Source organism: Alligator mississippiensis, chromosome 11 (assembly GCF_030867095.1).
Source record: "Alligator mississippiensis isolate rAllMis1 chromosome 11, rAllMis1, whole genome shotgun sequence".
Classification (NCBI taxonomy): Eukaryota; Metazoa; Chordata; order Crocodylia; family Alligatoridae; genus Alligator; species Alligator mississippiensis.
In genome coordinates this window covers 8,847,978-8,863,498 of record NC_081834.1, presented here as the reverse complement: position 1 = coordinate 8,863,498, position 15,521 = coordinate 8,847,978, and the positions used below count along the sequence as shown (strand labels likewise).

The window sequence follows — 15,521 nt, the reverse complement described above, 5'->3', positions numbered from 1 at the left end:
CTGCTTTATTGGAATTGTTTATGTTAAAAGATTACTTCATTTTCAATAAAAAAGTGGAGGGGGGGGTTGTGTATACACACACACATACACACTCTACTTTTTAAATTCAAAATTAAGTAAGCTTTTAATTTAAACAAATATTATATATATATATATATATATATATATATATATGTGCGCCCCTATATTTCTAAATATATAAAGTGTGTGTGTGTATATATATATTCAAAATATTGTTAAAAAACCCAAAATCCACATTTTTCCCATAACTGTATTTGGGGTTATTTTTTAAAACCAGAAAATTGGGAAAATGTGGATTTTGGGTTGTTTTGTTTTTAATCAGAAACCCCCCGGATTCCGGGCCGAGGTCCCGTCTTGCCCCTGGGTCACCCCTGCCCAGCACCTCCGCCCCACTCGCCTGGCCCCGCCCCTAGCTCAGTCACGCCCCGCCTCGCCCCTACCCAGCCTGTTTATCCACAGCCTGTGCACGTGGAGGACGCACGCTGCCATTGGCCGCTTCCCCACACAGCTGCTGCCAGCCCGCCAATCCAAGCCCTGTCCACGCGCACCCGCTGCCTCCGGGTTGGCTGCGCCGGGGCGATCACGCCGAGTGACGCACGCGGCGTGCGTGCGCGCCGGGGAGCCAACGGGCGGCTGGGGAGCCGGTGAGCTGTGACGAATGGCGGGCCGGGGCGGCGGGCGGCGACCAATGAGGCGGCGGCGGGGCGGGAGCTCGGCCCGCGCTGACGGGCTGCTGTTAAAGCGCCGTCGGCCGCGGCCGCAGGTTTCCCCGGAGCCGGGGCGATGGCGGCCGGGGCCGGCCCGGGGCAGACGCTGGCCCTGGTGCTGGAGGACGCGGCCGGGCGCGCCGGTTACTGCAGCGGCGACACGGTGTCGGGCCGGGTGCTGCTGGAGCTGCCGGCGGCGCGGGCCCTGCGCGGGCTGCGCCTGGAGGCGGCCGGCCGCGCTCGCGTCTACTGGAGCGACCCCGCCGCCTGCCGCGGCCTGGCGGGCGGCGCGGGGCCCCGCCGGGAGGCCGACGTGCGCTACCTGCACCTGCGCCAGGACCTGCTGCGGCCGCGGCCCGACGGTGAGGGGGGCACTAGGGTGCGGGAGGGGCAGTTCTGTGGGGGGGCACTAGGGTGGGGGAGGGGCATTTAGGTGGGGGGCACTAGGGTGGGGGTGGGGCATGCAGGGCTGAGGGGGCATTAGGGTGGGGGAGGGGCATTTAGGTGGGGGGCACTTGGGTGGGGGCAGGGCAGTCCTTGAAGTGAGGAAGGTGGTGGGGGAGGGGCGCCGCTCGAGGTGGGGGAGGGCAGGGGTGAGTCCCCTTGCCCCGGGCGCTGCCCCACCCTCTGGCCTTGCTCGTGGTTCTTACTTGGGGGGGGAGAGGGTCTCGTTGCAGCCCCCCGGGCTCGGGGGGGGGTATCGGGGCTGAGACAGGCCTCCGGCCTCTGGGCGTGGGGAGTTTTTCGGGCGTGTGGTGCTGATGCCCCCCTTGCGGGCGGGAGGTGGGGGCGGAGGGGGCAGCTGGGACGGAGGCCGAGAGGCGTCCACTGACCGACCTGGGACTTTTCAGCCGGTTGCTTCACGTCTGTGACGCCTCCTCTCCGGCTGCTGAGTAAGGTCAAGGAAAACCATAGATGCACAAGGGAGGCATTGAGACCTCGGGGAGGCGGGCCACACGGTAGCCCCGCCCCTTCACCGAGAGCCACTAGCATCTCTTTTATTTGTTTTCCCCTGCCCAATCTGCTGCTCTGCTTTCTGCTCCCCGCCCAATCCACTGCTCTGCTTCCTGCGCTGTCCGCCGCTGCGATGCTTGGACTCTTCTCCGGTCTGCCCCGTGCCACACGCAGCACTTGTGCCGCCACTGATCTAGGCCAGCATTTCTCACCCCAGGGGTCGCAACCCAAATGTGGGTCACGAGAAAACATGGAAGGAAAGGTCGTGGACAGACTTTCAAAATGCGTTGTCCTTTAAAGGAGAAGAGTGTGGGAAACGGTGGCTTTTCCCTCGCAGGCTGGCAGAGTTCCCACCTGCAAGGGGCTGTTTAGGGCCCCTCCGTGCCCCACACACCCACCCTCTGCCCCACACGCTGGGGCAGGGGGCAGCAGGTCAGGACTGGTCACTGATGTTTATAAGTGGGTCCTAGTGCAAAAAAAAGTTGAGAACCACTGATCTAGTCCATCCCCCTGACCCAACTATTACACCTTTTTTCTTTTTAAGGTGAATATAGGGCAGGAGCGGGCAATTATTTTGGGTGGAGGGCCGCTTACTGAGTTTTGGCAAGCCATCGAGGGCCACATGACAGGCAGCCAGGGGCAGATAAATATTAATTTTCTTAATTTTTTAGGGGCCCCGCAGGCCAGATAGTATGGCCTGGTAAACTGTCATAGTAGCAGGTCTTTTTCCTGGCCCTAGGGGCCCATAATATTCTAGCAAATCAGCTTGTGAACTGAAAGTGGGTTTCATCTTTTGTGAAGTATTGTTGTATGCATAAAGAGTGCATGACAAGGCACATGACAAGGCAGATGACATTCATCTCCTGTTTGAAAAACTTCAAAACTTTTATAGTCTTGGTCTTCGTTGAAAGACTTGAAGGCTTGTTCAAGCATAAACATAGCTGCAATGTCCTATGAACTGTTCCAATGCAAGCTGAATTTTTGTGGGTGTATGTAGTTGAAGCAACGTATAACAAGTTTTTCACCTTGGGCATCCGTTGGTGTCACCTACTCAAATCTCTCTTTTTCAAGTCTTAGAGCGGTTTGATTGTACAGTTAGTTTTATCCAGTTCAGCTTGGTATGACTGAAATTTCAAGACCCTGGAAGTCACTGTAAATAGAATAGCAAACAATATTTAAATAACCGGTACTAAGGCCCACAGAGCATGTGGCCTCCTCCTGCTATCACCTCTAAGAAATGTATGCATCATATTTTGTATTTCAAGAATACAAATCAAAAGGACTAAAACATTTATACTACTTGTTTTAGAAGCTTAAAGAATGGAGGGAATACTTTAAGGAAAACTTTCACCAACATACCTTGTGTGGTCATCCAATGTGAAAGTCAAAGTAAAAGCACCATTTCATTGTCTACTACTGGTATAGCTTTAATTGAAAGATAAATTACAATATTTAATAGTAAAATAAATTATTTTAAATAATTTCTAATGTAAGGCAGGTGAGATTTTTAGATTTACATGAATGAATCCTTAGACTCTTTTAACCTTGGCCTGCTTTACTGGAATTGTTTACATTAAAAGATTACTTCACTTTTTTGATTCAAGATGAAGTAAAACTAATGTCCTTGAGAAAAGAAATAAAAATGAGTGTTTCCCACGAAGGGGTCAGTACACATGGGAATTTGGCCACGCTCATGAACTGAATTTAAGATTTACATGGTTCCATGGTTGTATTCATTCAGTACTGAACATAATGAAAACATGGTCAGATCTAAAGACCATTGCAATTACTGTCACTTATTTCCAAGGTTCATGCATCTGAATAAATTGTCCTATTTGTATTGGAAGCTATTTTGATTATTCTTTCCCCAGTTTTCAAAACCTGTTCAACATAACTTCTCTTCTTTTTTCTTCAGGTGAGGAAAACTTAATCCTGTTAGCTGGCCGACATGAATTTCCATTCAGCTTTCAACTCCCACAAGAGTAAGTGAAATAATGCAACCTGGAATTATATGTTTTGTTGGTTCTTGAAAAATAAGCAGAATAAACTGGAGCAACTTGATCATTAGTTTTGATTCTTCTACATCAACCTGACAAACTAGCCTGTATGTTTACGCTGAGCGGTGGCCTCTTGTATTGCTTTGATTTCCCCAGAGGACATAAATGTACTAGATGCAAGATGATAAACATCTGTGTGTACAGAAAGCGTTTAAGTTTGGAATTCTAATATAAACTCATTGCCTACGTGAATGTTTTTGTGACTGTTTCAGACCTTTGGTGACCTCTTTTACTGGGAAGTATGGCAGCATTCAGTACTGTGTAAAAGCAGTTCTGGAAAGGCCTGTAGCACCTGATCAGAGTGTCGAGAGAGAACTTCAGGTCATCAGCCATATTGATGTCAGCTCACCAGCTTTATTGGTAAGAGCATTTTTTTTTTAATTTAATTGAATTAAATCTATTTTTAAGAAGCCTTCTCATGCATCCATAACCACTTCACTGGTATTTTGGTGTCTCATTTTGTTGATTTCTGAAAGCATATAAGCTTCCTTTTAAGCTTTCTCTATAAATAGATGATCTTGGGCTATGTGAATAGCAAACATAGTTGCTTTTTTAATAGAATTGATTATATCCCTGCTGGCAGGGCTGCTATTGCCAAAAAGTTATGCAGGCTTGAAATGCATTAATAAGGCTTAATAATAATAATGCTGAAGCATAAAGTAGTTACTCTTACCAGAGCAACTATTTTCACAGGGCTGCAGTGTCCTAAACTCTTCAGTAATAGTAGGTTGAGGAACAGTAATTATAGAAGAGTATTAATCATGCTCTAGGCTGTTATTTAAGCCCTGGCCATTATGTTATGTATCCTTCCATTTTGCATGTCATTTTCTAACATTAAGTCCATGCGTGCAGCTGCTTCAGAGATCTTTTCAGTTATTTCCTTATGACAGATTTGGCCACATTAAAGCATTGAACTTCTAATAATCACTAGAAATACTGTGGAGTAATAAGAAAGATCAGACTATAAGTAACAACAGAATGGGCAAGATGGAAGCTAATGAGCTAGATTCTTTTATCTAAACCCATATTATCAAAATAATATAAAATTATACCTTGCACTTTCATGATAGTAACTAGGACCTAATGGCTATTCATTTAAATATGAATGAATGATTTCTGCTTTATTCAAGTGCTTGGATAATTTTAACTTTCCATCATAATGCTGATGTGGCTAAGATGTAGGTTTTGGCATTAGATGATCATTTTTCTTCTAATAGAGTTGCATACTTTTTGTTTCGTGTTTCTTTAAAATTTAGAGCTAGAACTTTATGTAAATGTTTTGGCAGTGACATCTGTAAAGAGCAGATGGTCCTTATGTTACACACAGCTTCAGAAAATAGGTAATATTAACCATACTGTATTTGCACAATATTGAATATATAAAGACTCTTGTATTTTGTTGTTGGGACTGGACAAGACTTAACAGTTCCTTCTAAAAATATTCAGTTTTGTAATCCCCTAATATCATTTTTAATGTAAGTTTATTAAGCTAGACTATAAAGAATGGCTTGTTCAGCATGCGTATAAAGTTAAATACTTTGCAGAAATACATTAAAACTATCTTCTGCCATCTTTAGAACTACGTCCTCATCTTCTTACTATTGTATAAAAAAGGCAAGAAACAATGTTTTCAAAAATGTTCTGGATAAGAATGGCATATGTTACTTTAGAAGTCCACTCATCCTTGGCTTGTCACTTGAACACTTGATTTATTCAAAGTGTTAATTATTGATGATAAACATAAATTGTAGTTTTATTCAGTCATAAAAATACTTAAACCATTCACTGTGACTGAAGTTTCCTTTATTCTTGAGTCTTCCAGGAAGACCAAATCAAAGAGCAGTCTAATGGGGGGAACAATCAGAAAGTTTCTTACCAACAAATATTTCAGGCCTTTTTCTTATATCATAAAGAAGCAAAAAGGGCAAAGCTAGTTTTATCTCTTTACAGTTCATTGTCTAAGCAATAGTCAAAAAGTCCAGTCTACCCCATGGTATATGGTCTCTTAACTGAGCATTTGTAGTGACAGTACATACTCATCACTTTGTGTTGAGGGTGTTTGTTTCACCGCAGAACTTTGATTCTGGAGAACAGGAACTTGGATGTCTAGGGCTCTGGGTTGTAACTTAGGCCACTCCAGTAGAATGTTGTGTCCATCCAAAAGCAGCTTTTGAAACCAGTGAACCTGTGCTTGTCCTGAACAAATTGCAAGATTTGAGCTATGTATCTTCAACAATAACTGCCTGCTGTATGCTGGAGAGAAGCTTCCACGTTGCGACCAAAGCAGCATTGCAATCCTTTGAATATCATAGTTCTTCATTTTACTGTTACTCAAAGAAGGGAAAACGGGGTTTGTGACCATTGGGTCCACACACTGCATAGTTATCCTGGCTGCTGCTAGCTTTAGGCTTGTGGTAGTGACAGTGAATGAACTATAGGTAGATAGTAAAAGCCTTGGGTTCTGACTAGGCAACTTGGTGAACTAGGACTCTTGTAGCCTGGATCTGTTTATTTTAGTTGAATTTTGCAAATTTGGTCTGAGTTCCTGGAGCTTTGCATAGACAACGTGAAAGTCGCTTACAGTGACTGCTAACTTGGTGGTTTAGTTGTTTTCATCATTTTAAGTGTAAATGTTAATTTTGTCTTATATGATTTGACTTAATATGGCAAACCTGCTAAAGAAGCTCATCACTTCATGCACAAAATATGCTCATTTCCACACACACACCCTTTTCCCTTACCATGATGGATGGTATCTAGGAAGTAGATGGTATTTTATCTACCAACTAAATAGCTGCCTGCTCCAGATGAATGGGCAAAGCAAACTCTACAAGACTTCATTAACTGCTTGTATATTCCTGCAACCAACTGAAGTCTGTTTGCATTAATCTGAATATTACAATGAAGTAATGTGGCAATTTTTGATACAAGCTAGATAAAGAGAATTCTATGAGATGTTGTTGGGTTTTTTTTTAGATGCCTGTTTTGAGAAGCCGGGAGAAGATGGTTGGGTGCTGGCTTTTCACTTCTGGCCCAGTGTCTCTGAGTGCCAAAATTGAGAGGAAGGGATACTGTAATGGTAAGAACTTTTTCTTACAACGTGATTTACTCACTTCTTAGATAGCAAGTAAGAGTTTTTTGTGATCTGTGCAACCCAGAAACTATGTAAGCCTAGTGTGAGATGGCTGGAAAAATAGTTGTGTAACTTAGAAGTTAGTAAAATCAGATCTGTGTAAAATTGAGTTAAACGATATCTTCTGTTAGTAATGCAAATTGAAAACTAGTAGTATTATGCAGTGTTGTTACCAAAAAAGACATCCACATCTGAGCTGCTGTGGATGTCAACGGCCAAAGAATAATGCTCTTCACTAAGATCCACTGTTTAATATTGGCCTTTTTCTATAGAAGTTCTAGAGAAACGTGCTGTGAAATGTACAAGTGTAGGGTATATGAACATTTTTGATGACTCTTTGTGGGTTCTGGTCCCACAGTAATTACTATGGTGATAATTCTGGAAGTGCACATGTTCCATCATAATTAGAGAACACCTATACTATATTTAGCAAATGCATGTTTATAACTTGTCTGTCAAAAACATCTGTACGAACAATCGTGAAACATTAATATGTAGTATAAAGCTATATCCTGCACCGGTTTGCAAATAAATTGTTTGGGAGAAGTTGACACAATTAATATAAAATTAGTAATAACATGGCATGTGATATAGCAATCTTAAAGATTTATAGGTACGCTCAGAGCAAAGGTACTAGATGCATACAAAATATTCATAGGACTCCTTTTCTTTTTTTCTTTTTAATTTTTAGGAGAAGCAATACCAATCTATGCAGAAATTGAAAACTGTTCCTCTCGTCTGGTTGTTCCAAAAGCTGCCATTTTTCAAACACAGACTTATTTGGCCAGTGGAAAGACAAAGACTTTCCGTCAGATGGTTGCCAATGTGCGAGGAAACCATATCGCCTCTGGGAGCACAGATACCTGGAATGGGAAAACTTTGAAAATCCCTCCTGTAACCCCTTCCATACTTGATTGCTGTATCATCAGAGTAGAGTATACTTTAGCTGTAAGTGCAGGTTTTCATCACAGATATACTTATTTTTGAGCACTAAATTTATCATCAGAATTTCATTAGTATTTAACAAGTTTAAGCTTGATAAAGTGTAACATTGCGTCTTGGCTGTATCTGAAGAAAAGTCTTAAATGCTTGCAGAGTGCAAATATGTAACTGATGACCTATAAAAGTTGAAACAGAAACTAAGCTATTTTCAACATGCTATGTCCAGTCAGGCACGGAAAGTTCCTGGAACAAATAGGAGGTGGTTGGTGTTAGTATCAAAAAGGACACATGGTGATCAAAATGACTGGGATTTGAGATTGGCATGGAAGAGCTTTGTGTTTTGAGACAGAGCTCCTATGTAAAGGAGGGGAAAACATGCAGATTGTGTTGATATCCTGTGGTATGAAAGAGGAGAAAGATTGAAGATAATTCCTAAGCTATAAGGCTGAATAACAAGTAATGGTGAGGAGGAAAGTGGAGAGTGTTTAGGGGAAGTTTTACATGTCTAAAGACAAGCTTATCTGGAGAAAATTTCAGGCTGAAATGCATGCCTGGATGGATGGTGACACTGCAGAAGTGATAAGGAAGACCTGAAAGTCTTCCATGTAAAGATGCTGGTCAAAACAGCAAGCAAAGCAACAGGAGGTCATTCAAAGACAAGGGGCCTGATCCTACCACGCATCAGCTGCTTAAATGTGTTCCTACTCTATCCTATTGAAGTCTCTGAAAATCTGTTTGTGCATCTTTTTTTTCATAATATGCTATGTTCTTAGCCTTAAAACCAAGCTATAAAAAACAGGAAGGAGGAGAAGGATCCACCTGCCTTTTACATTAAGTATTTTCAGGGACTCAAGAAGGGTGGAATGAGCTTACACTAAAGTGCCTACTGTCTCCACTTTGGTGCTTTACAGGCAGAGAAAGATGTGGGCCAAAATGCAGAAAGAAAATATGGTTTTGAGATTTACCAAAGATGCAAAGTGCTAGCCATATTCATGTGGAATCACTAAATTTCTTAATATCTTTAAGTTGGCTTACGCTACAGGAGTTCTACTGGCTTCTATGAACTACAGTTCTGTTGCATTTTTGTGACTTGTCTAAATCTGTTGTATTTGTGGGGGGGTTTATCACACAGGTATATATCCATATTCCTGGTGCTAAGAAACTGATGATTGAAATGCCCTTGGTGATTGGCACAATTCCCTGCACTGGGTTTTCAAGCAGGAACTCCAGCGTTACCAGCCAGTTCAGTATGGACATGAGTTGGCTGGCGCTGACCATGCCAGAACACCCTGAAGGTAAACATTTTGAGTTTTTTCATCATTTGGATAAATTCTGTGTACTACAGAAGCAAGGAAGTTGTGCCAGTTCAAGAGCTAAATCCAATAAAAGATTTAGGCCGCTAAAGTAGTATTTAGACCCATGTCCAAATTTGCCATCCAAGCTATTGCAGATCATTAGTGCAAGAGGGAGCATAACTAGGTAGCTGAAAAGTATTCAAGGACCAAACCACAGTAAATTAGTCTTATGCTCACATACATACACACACGTCTCCCCTCAAATATTGAACTTGGTCTCCCACCTCTTAGTAGTGAGCAAATGTCTTCCACTTCCTAGTAGCGAACAAATGTTTCACTGCTAGGGTAGTAGATGAGAGGTGGACAGCTTTAAGCTACAGGGAGTATTCCTCATTCTTTTGAAGGTAGAATAGTAAACATTAGGGCTGTGCAAAATGGCTGTGTTTCTATTCAGTTTCGGATTCAGCTGTTTTGGAGGACAGCGATTCGTTTCAGTGTTTTAGATCATTGTCCTGTTTTGTTTTGGCCGAATCTCCTCTGAATCTTTTTCGAACAGTCTGCAAGGCAAGCTTTGCACAGCCCTACCCAGCCAGGTGAGGCAGGGGGCTTGGGGCCCCAGCAGGGAGCAGGACAGAGCCGGGGTGGCTCGTCCGGGGGAGGGGCAGGGCCGCTGCCCACCATGCAGGCAAGGAGACCCCCGCACAGATCTCTGATCCCTGTCGCATTGGATCACGGGGCAGGGAAGCAGCTCAGAGCTGCGAGCAAGTCTACTGGTCCCTGCCATGTGACTCGGCTACGCAGGGAGCTGAGATCCGCACCAGGGGTATCCTCACTGCCACTGCCCACCCCACGCTGCCCCAGATCTCTGCTTCCTGTGGAGGCAGGGCAGCAGTGTACAGCTGTTTAAACCCGGCTCCGAAACGCCGAAATTTTCTGAAACGTTTTGGATGCCTCATTTAGTTTCGTAGATGTTTCTGAGCCTTCCGTTTCAATTTGGATTTGGTGTTTCGGGCACAGAAACAGCCTGAAAACTTCTGAAACTAAATGGCTGCTGAAATTTCGTACAGCCCTAGTAAACATCTAACCTAGAGGTGTCCTGTGTCTTGGCTCTACCTGGCATTCTCCTGAGCTGAAAGATGTTTTTCTGTTTTTTGGATCTCCCTTCTGAAGAAAATCATTTGGGTTTCTGGATTCCATTTTGAGGTCAGGTGCCTAAAAAATTAAGTACATCAGCACAAACTTGAATCTGCCAGAAAATAATTGAATTTTGTAACATGCTCCTAATAAATGACGTACTCCATGCCTTTCTTACTGTGGTATTTAAATCAGGGGTATCAAACATCCAACCCTTTGGGCTGCTGGACATTGTAGTCTGCCATGGAATCCAGGGCATCATCACCTCTTGCACACTTCCACCACAGCAAGTGGCTTTCTAGCCCACAGTCACTTGCCCCACTGCAGCTGCTACTGCAGAGTCACAGAGGCCACCCCATTTGCCAGTCCAGATCCTGCTCACAAGCAACTTAGTAGTCCAGCTCTAGCCCTGGGCCCCGAGTGAATCTGATACCTCTGATTTAAATAATATATTCAGTAATGGTAGAATTTTTCATAGTTTTCTGTTTGTGGTATAATGTTCTGGGGGACTGTGGGCAAACACAGTCTGGAAAGTTGTGACTAGTTGAACAAGCTGATTATATAACAGCAGTCTCTTGCTTTCAGCACCACCAAATTATGCTGACGTAGTGTCGGAGGAAGAATGCTGTAGACATGTTCCAGCTTATCCACAACCAATAGACTGTGAGGAGCAACTATCTTGTCCCATGTTCGCCTATATACAGGAGTTTCGGTTTCAGCCTCCACCTCTCTACTCAGAGGTAAAAAGAAAATCTATTAGACTTTTAAATACATTTTTCAAAATATTCTGTAAATGCAAGGATTGGAAGAAGTTAATCGTTCTGATTTTTTTTTCCTCTCGGCAGATTGATCCACATCCTACTGATGTAGAAGAAATCCAGCCTGTTTCTTTCACGCTCTAAAGAGAATTTGAAATAAGCGTTATTGTGATGGAATAGAAGGTTTTATCTTTCTGCTGCTTCAGCTGATAGTCGAGCTAAAAAGAAACTGTTCACTGAAGCTACATTTTTGAATAAGGGAGAATGGAAGTGTGAAGGCAGGAGTTGGAAGTTGAGCGTGCTAAGCGGCTGGAAACGTTTGGTCTGTGTCTGCCTACATAGAGGACGTTGTGCACCTCATTGCGACGAAGTGTGAGCAGTAAGTTTGGGATGTCAGGGAAGTACCCAAGAAGAAAGAAAAGTTCTTTTTTTTCCTTTTTCTTTTTTTTTTAATGGAAATGTTATACAGTGACAGGGAAGCGTGTTTCAAGGAGAAACTAATGTGTACTTTAACTTAAAGACTTCTTTGGGAGAATTTGGATGAACGTACCATTATGTCAGGAGTTTGAAAGGCAGGAGTTTTGCGTGGTCCGCAACTGAGAAAGGAACACTAACTGAAAAATGGAGCCCACACTCTAACGCCAGCTTCAAACAAACTTTTTTTTTTTCCCATGAAACTATACTCTTCTAAGATCAGTCATGTGGTACTATATCATAATTCAGACTGAATTTAAATGTGTCATGGATAGTTAAAATATGGTTATTTATGCAATATTATGAAGGCAAGCATGTACTATATGAAAGACTAGAACTATGTAAAAGAGAAAGTTGGACTTTGATAATGGCTTATGCACTATGCTTTCTTGAAGGGACTCTTAAGAAATTATTCTAACCTCTTCTGTTACTGTGCTAGTTCTGTATCTTAAGCTTATGGATAGCATGATAAAGGGAAACATGGCAAGGGGAAATCCCTTTTTGCCAACAGCAAATCTGTTTAGCAAAATGGACTATATTTATTTATTCAAATGCCTTTTGAAGCCTACCTCTCTTAGATAGCCAGTTAGGGTCAGATCTGAGACCAAAAATGTCTTGTAAAACTCCAAAAACTCTAAAAGGGTCCCTAATTGATTTCTAAAGTGAAGAAATAAAAAAGGCTGGGAGCATAGGAAAGAATGTAATATACTTGGAATAGACTTAGCTTGTATGTGAAGACAGAGGAGAAACCAGGGGAACAAGATTCCTCTAACGGCACAACTCTTTTTAACTCCTGCCGTTTTGTTCAAAGACATCGCCTGTCGTCGAGGCTGCACTGTTCATTGCTATCCATGCTCTTTTTAGTGTTTTTGCTGTCTCTAATTTTGTTTTTGTGCAATATTTTACTGTTTTCTTCCTCAGGTCATTTAGAACAGTGAGATTTTTTTTGCTGCTATGGATGGAGGCACAGTGCTACTCTGCACTGCCTTCATGTCAAGTAGAGTGTTTGCTTCCTGCTGAGCATTAATTGGTAATCCACCTGATGAGGCACTCAAGAGTTCACTCAGAAAGGAGCAGGAGGATGGCAATCACAATATGCAAACTTCCAGTTTACAGTCAAGTATTTAACATAAGGGTTTTTTGAACTGTTTAGACAACTTCGTATATTTTACAAAAGGGTTTGGGTTTAGAAATCTTGGTGCTTCACATGGCAGAATACTATACGTTCCGGTAACTTAAGTGAGAGGTATTGAATTGAATTCATTTCATTAATAACTGCAGTTTTAAAAAAGAATTTAAATGGTTTTCTATGGCGGGGGGAAAAAATCACCAGTACTTTAAGAAGCAGGGATTTTTTTCTACAAGCATTTATGTATTTTTACTCTTCATCCTTTTAGCAAAATTCTCCTCTTGTACATTGTCTAACTTCTACCACTTCACCTCTGTTTCCTGTTCAGTCCACAGTGTAGAAGAGCTGTAACGACAAAGATGCATATCATTTCAGACTGCAGTTATTTTTTTTATTTCCAATTTTAAGTATTGTTTTCCTATCAAATGTAATTTCAACCAAAACTTGATTGCACGTTTTAGAAAAGTCCATCCTGAAAAAGAAAATACTTGTCTTAAAATTTCAAGTTGTAGCTTTCATGCCTTTTTTTTAATTGATGGCGTGCCCATACAGTCGAGCAGGATTTTCACTTGCAGAACCTTGAAAGGGAACAAACAAATATTTTCCTTAAACGGATATCATTTTAGTTTACTTGAACGGTAATGTGGTTGTGTATTGACTTGCATGTAGCTATTTGAAAATATTAGCCTAATGATCATTTAGGTGCTTATGACCATAATACCTTCTAGGTGGTTAACTGGCTAACTTGTTGGTATGAACATGGTTACGCAATTCAGAGCGTGTGTCAACGAAGGGTAAAGATGCAGCTCTTTTTTTGTGTGTGCGCGCGCGCGTGTTGTTTTTTTAATCTTTGGATTGCTTTTTTGTTTGTTATTTGCAGAAAACCTGTGGCCTTAGATTGTTTGCTGCAAAAAAAAAAAACCAACAAAAGAAACAAAACAAAAAAAAAAACCCTACGAAAGTGTTTCTTAAGAAACACACGTGGCTCTTTGAGGGAGGGGTAAAAAACACTGCCAAATTCTCCTCTCTGGCTCCTAGTTAAGAGAGTCGAATTTGGTCCCAAAATATGTACTGTTTGTTTGCACAAAAATGAGTTCAATATGCAGGGGTTTTGTTTTTGATAACTGTGAAACGGTTTTAAAAAGACAAAAAAAAAAAAATAACCTTGCTGTTCAAACTGTTAATACGTAAGGACTTGATTGTATTTTGTACTAATGTATGAGCCCTGTGGGTTCTCTTTCTTAATAAAAATGGAAAACTCTGTGTTGGACAGATGATTTGTGCAGTCCACTCTGAAAGTGATGGCAGAACCTTTTCAGAGCTAAGAGACATGACAGCTGGTTGCAGTGTCTGGGTGTTATATCAGTAGAACAGAAGGTATGAGAGACTCATCTTAACATTTAAGATTACTTACTTCTCTGACCTTAAATATGGAAAATGGCAAGTTGCTGGAAAATTGTTATTATTTCCTTTCCAGAAAGCTCTCCATAAGTCTTCACTGAAAGTCAGACCAGTTATGTTAACTGCCATTAGCAAAGATGATTTTATTGTAATAACAAACTGTTATGCTGAATAGTGCATCTCTTGCACATACTGAGTTAAAGTAGCAGGATACACTTTTAATTGGGTTTCTCTTGGTTATCTGCCAGCATATTTTGAAATAATAGATAAAATCTTGCTGACGTTTGTTCAACAACACATTATTTTCATACCATGCCTCTTGTACTACATAGCTCATTAGACCTGACTATAGAGCACAGCCCCACTGAATTACATGACAAAGTTTAAATACCTACCATATGATTGCAATACTGTGGCTCATGAAGTGGACAGACAGCAAAAGGGGTAAAAAAAATGGTCTTGAAAGGCATCTGTCACATAGCTTAAAGCTGTGAAGGACCAGAACTGAAGTAAATATAGTTCTGTTCCACCTCTTCTAAACAGCCGCCCATCCTTGCGAAAAGGAGAAGGGTAACAGTAAAATTACAGACACATCAAAGATAATGTGTCTTATGAACTAGTTTCAGCCACTGTTGATTTTATTGCTTGAGCGCTGTTTCTTCTGATCTAGTGCGAGTAAAAAAGATGGTTCTGGTTAAATCTGTAGTTCAGCTGAGTGATAGAGGAATATAGATGTAATGTAGCACATGAAATAAGTACAGTGTTGGGTCACACACCTCATGAAGTGTTTGGATGGTGTATTTTGCAGGTGCAAAATTGGATTTCAAGGCATGAAGTGGCACCATTCATGTTCAATTAAAAAAAAATAGCATCTAATACAACTCTGAGTTTTGATAACTGTCCTTAGGTCTTGAAAAGCCTGGGACTACATGCAGGATTTAGGAGTAGTACATACTCCAAGATAGTTTGTGTGTGTGTGTGTGTGTGTATTTCTTTAAAAATCTCGTCCAGAACACATGAAATGGAGGCTTTTTACCGATAAATCTAACACTACCTATTTTTCAAAGAAGATTCCTTCCCTGCTGTGTCCTGTCCTGTGTCCATCCGTCGTCCTCCCCCCCCCCCCAAAAAAAAAATGGGACTGGGTCTGTAGTGCTACTGGACAATTGTTACCAGGCACGTTATAATTCAGTATATTAACAGGAGAAAAATTTTGCATGCAAAGAGTATATAGCAGCAGTTCATCTGTTAAATAGCACAAAATGACCGTATCAAAGCCACTGTTCGACTAACACTAAGCTGGTCTGTTGGCTGTTACCAATCAGCTAGTAAATTTTAGGACAACATTTTTACATCAATTTCTGATAAAGGTAAAAATGAATAGTGGTCACAACAGTTTTGTCTTATGTGAATTGGGGAAAAATAAGGTATTTAGAGAAGTGACTTTAATAGAGTTGTTGTGGCTTATGTCTCTTCTGCCTTTCGTCATTGTGCTTAGAACCATTTTAGTAACACA

The 15,521-nt window shown here is 41.7% G+C and overlaps 1 protein-coding gene across 1 annotated transcript; it reads left to right on the top strand.

The window, feature by feature from the left end:
* The first annotated feature begins 769 nt into the window (after window positions 1-769).
* Window positions 770-13,865, top strand: ARRDC4 (arrestin domain containing 4). The gene is made up of 8 exons (XM_059714572.1): window positions 770-1,090; window positions 3,598-3,664; window positions 3,952-4,099; window positions 6,716-6,818; window positions 7,564-7,820; window positions 8,947-9,109; window positions 10,829-10,983; window positions 11,089-13,865. Exons 1-8 carry the CDS (start codon window positions 805-807, stop codon window positions 11,143-11,145), a joined length of 1,236 nt encoding a protein of 411 aa, XP_059570555.1. The 5' UTR covers window positions 770-804; the 3' UTR covers window positions 11,146-13,865.
* The last annotated feature ends 1,656 nt before the right edge of the window (window positions 13,866-15,521 follow it).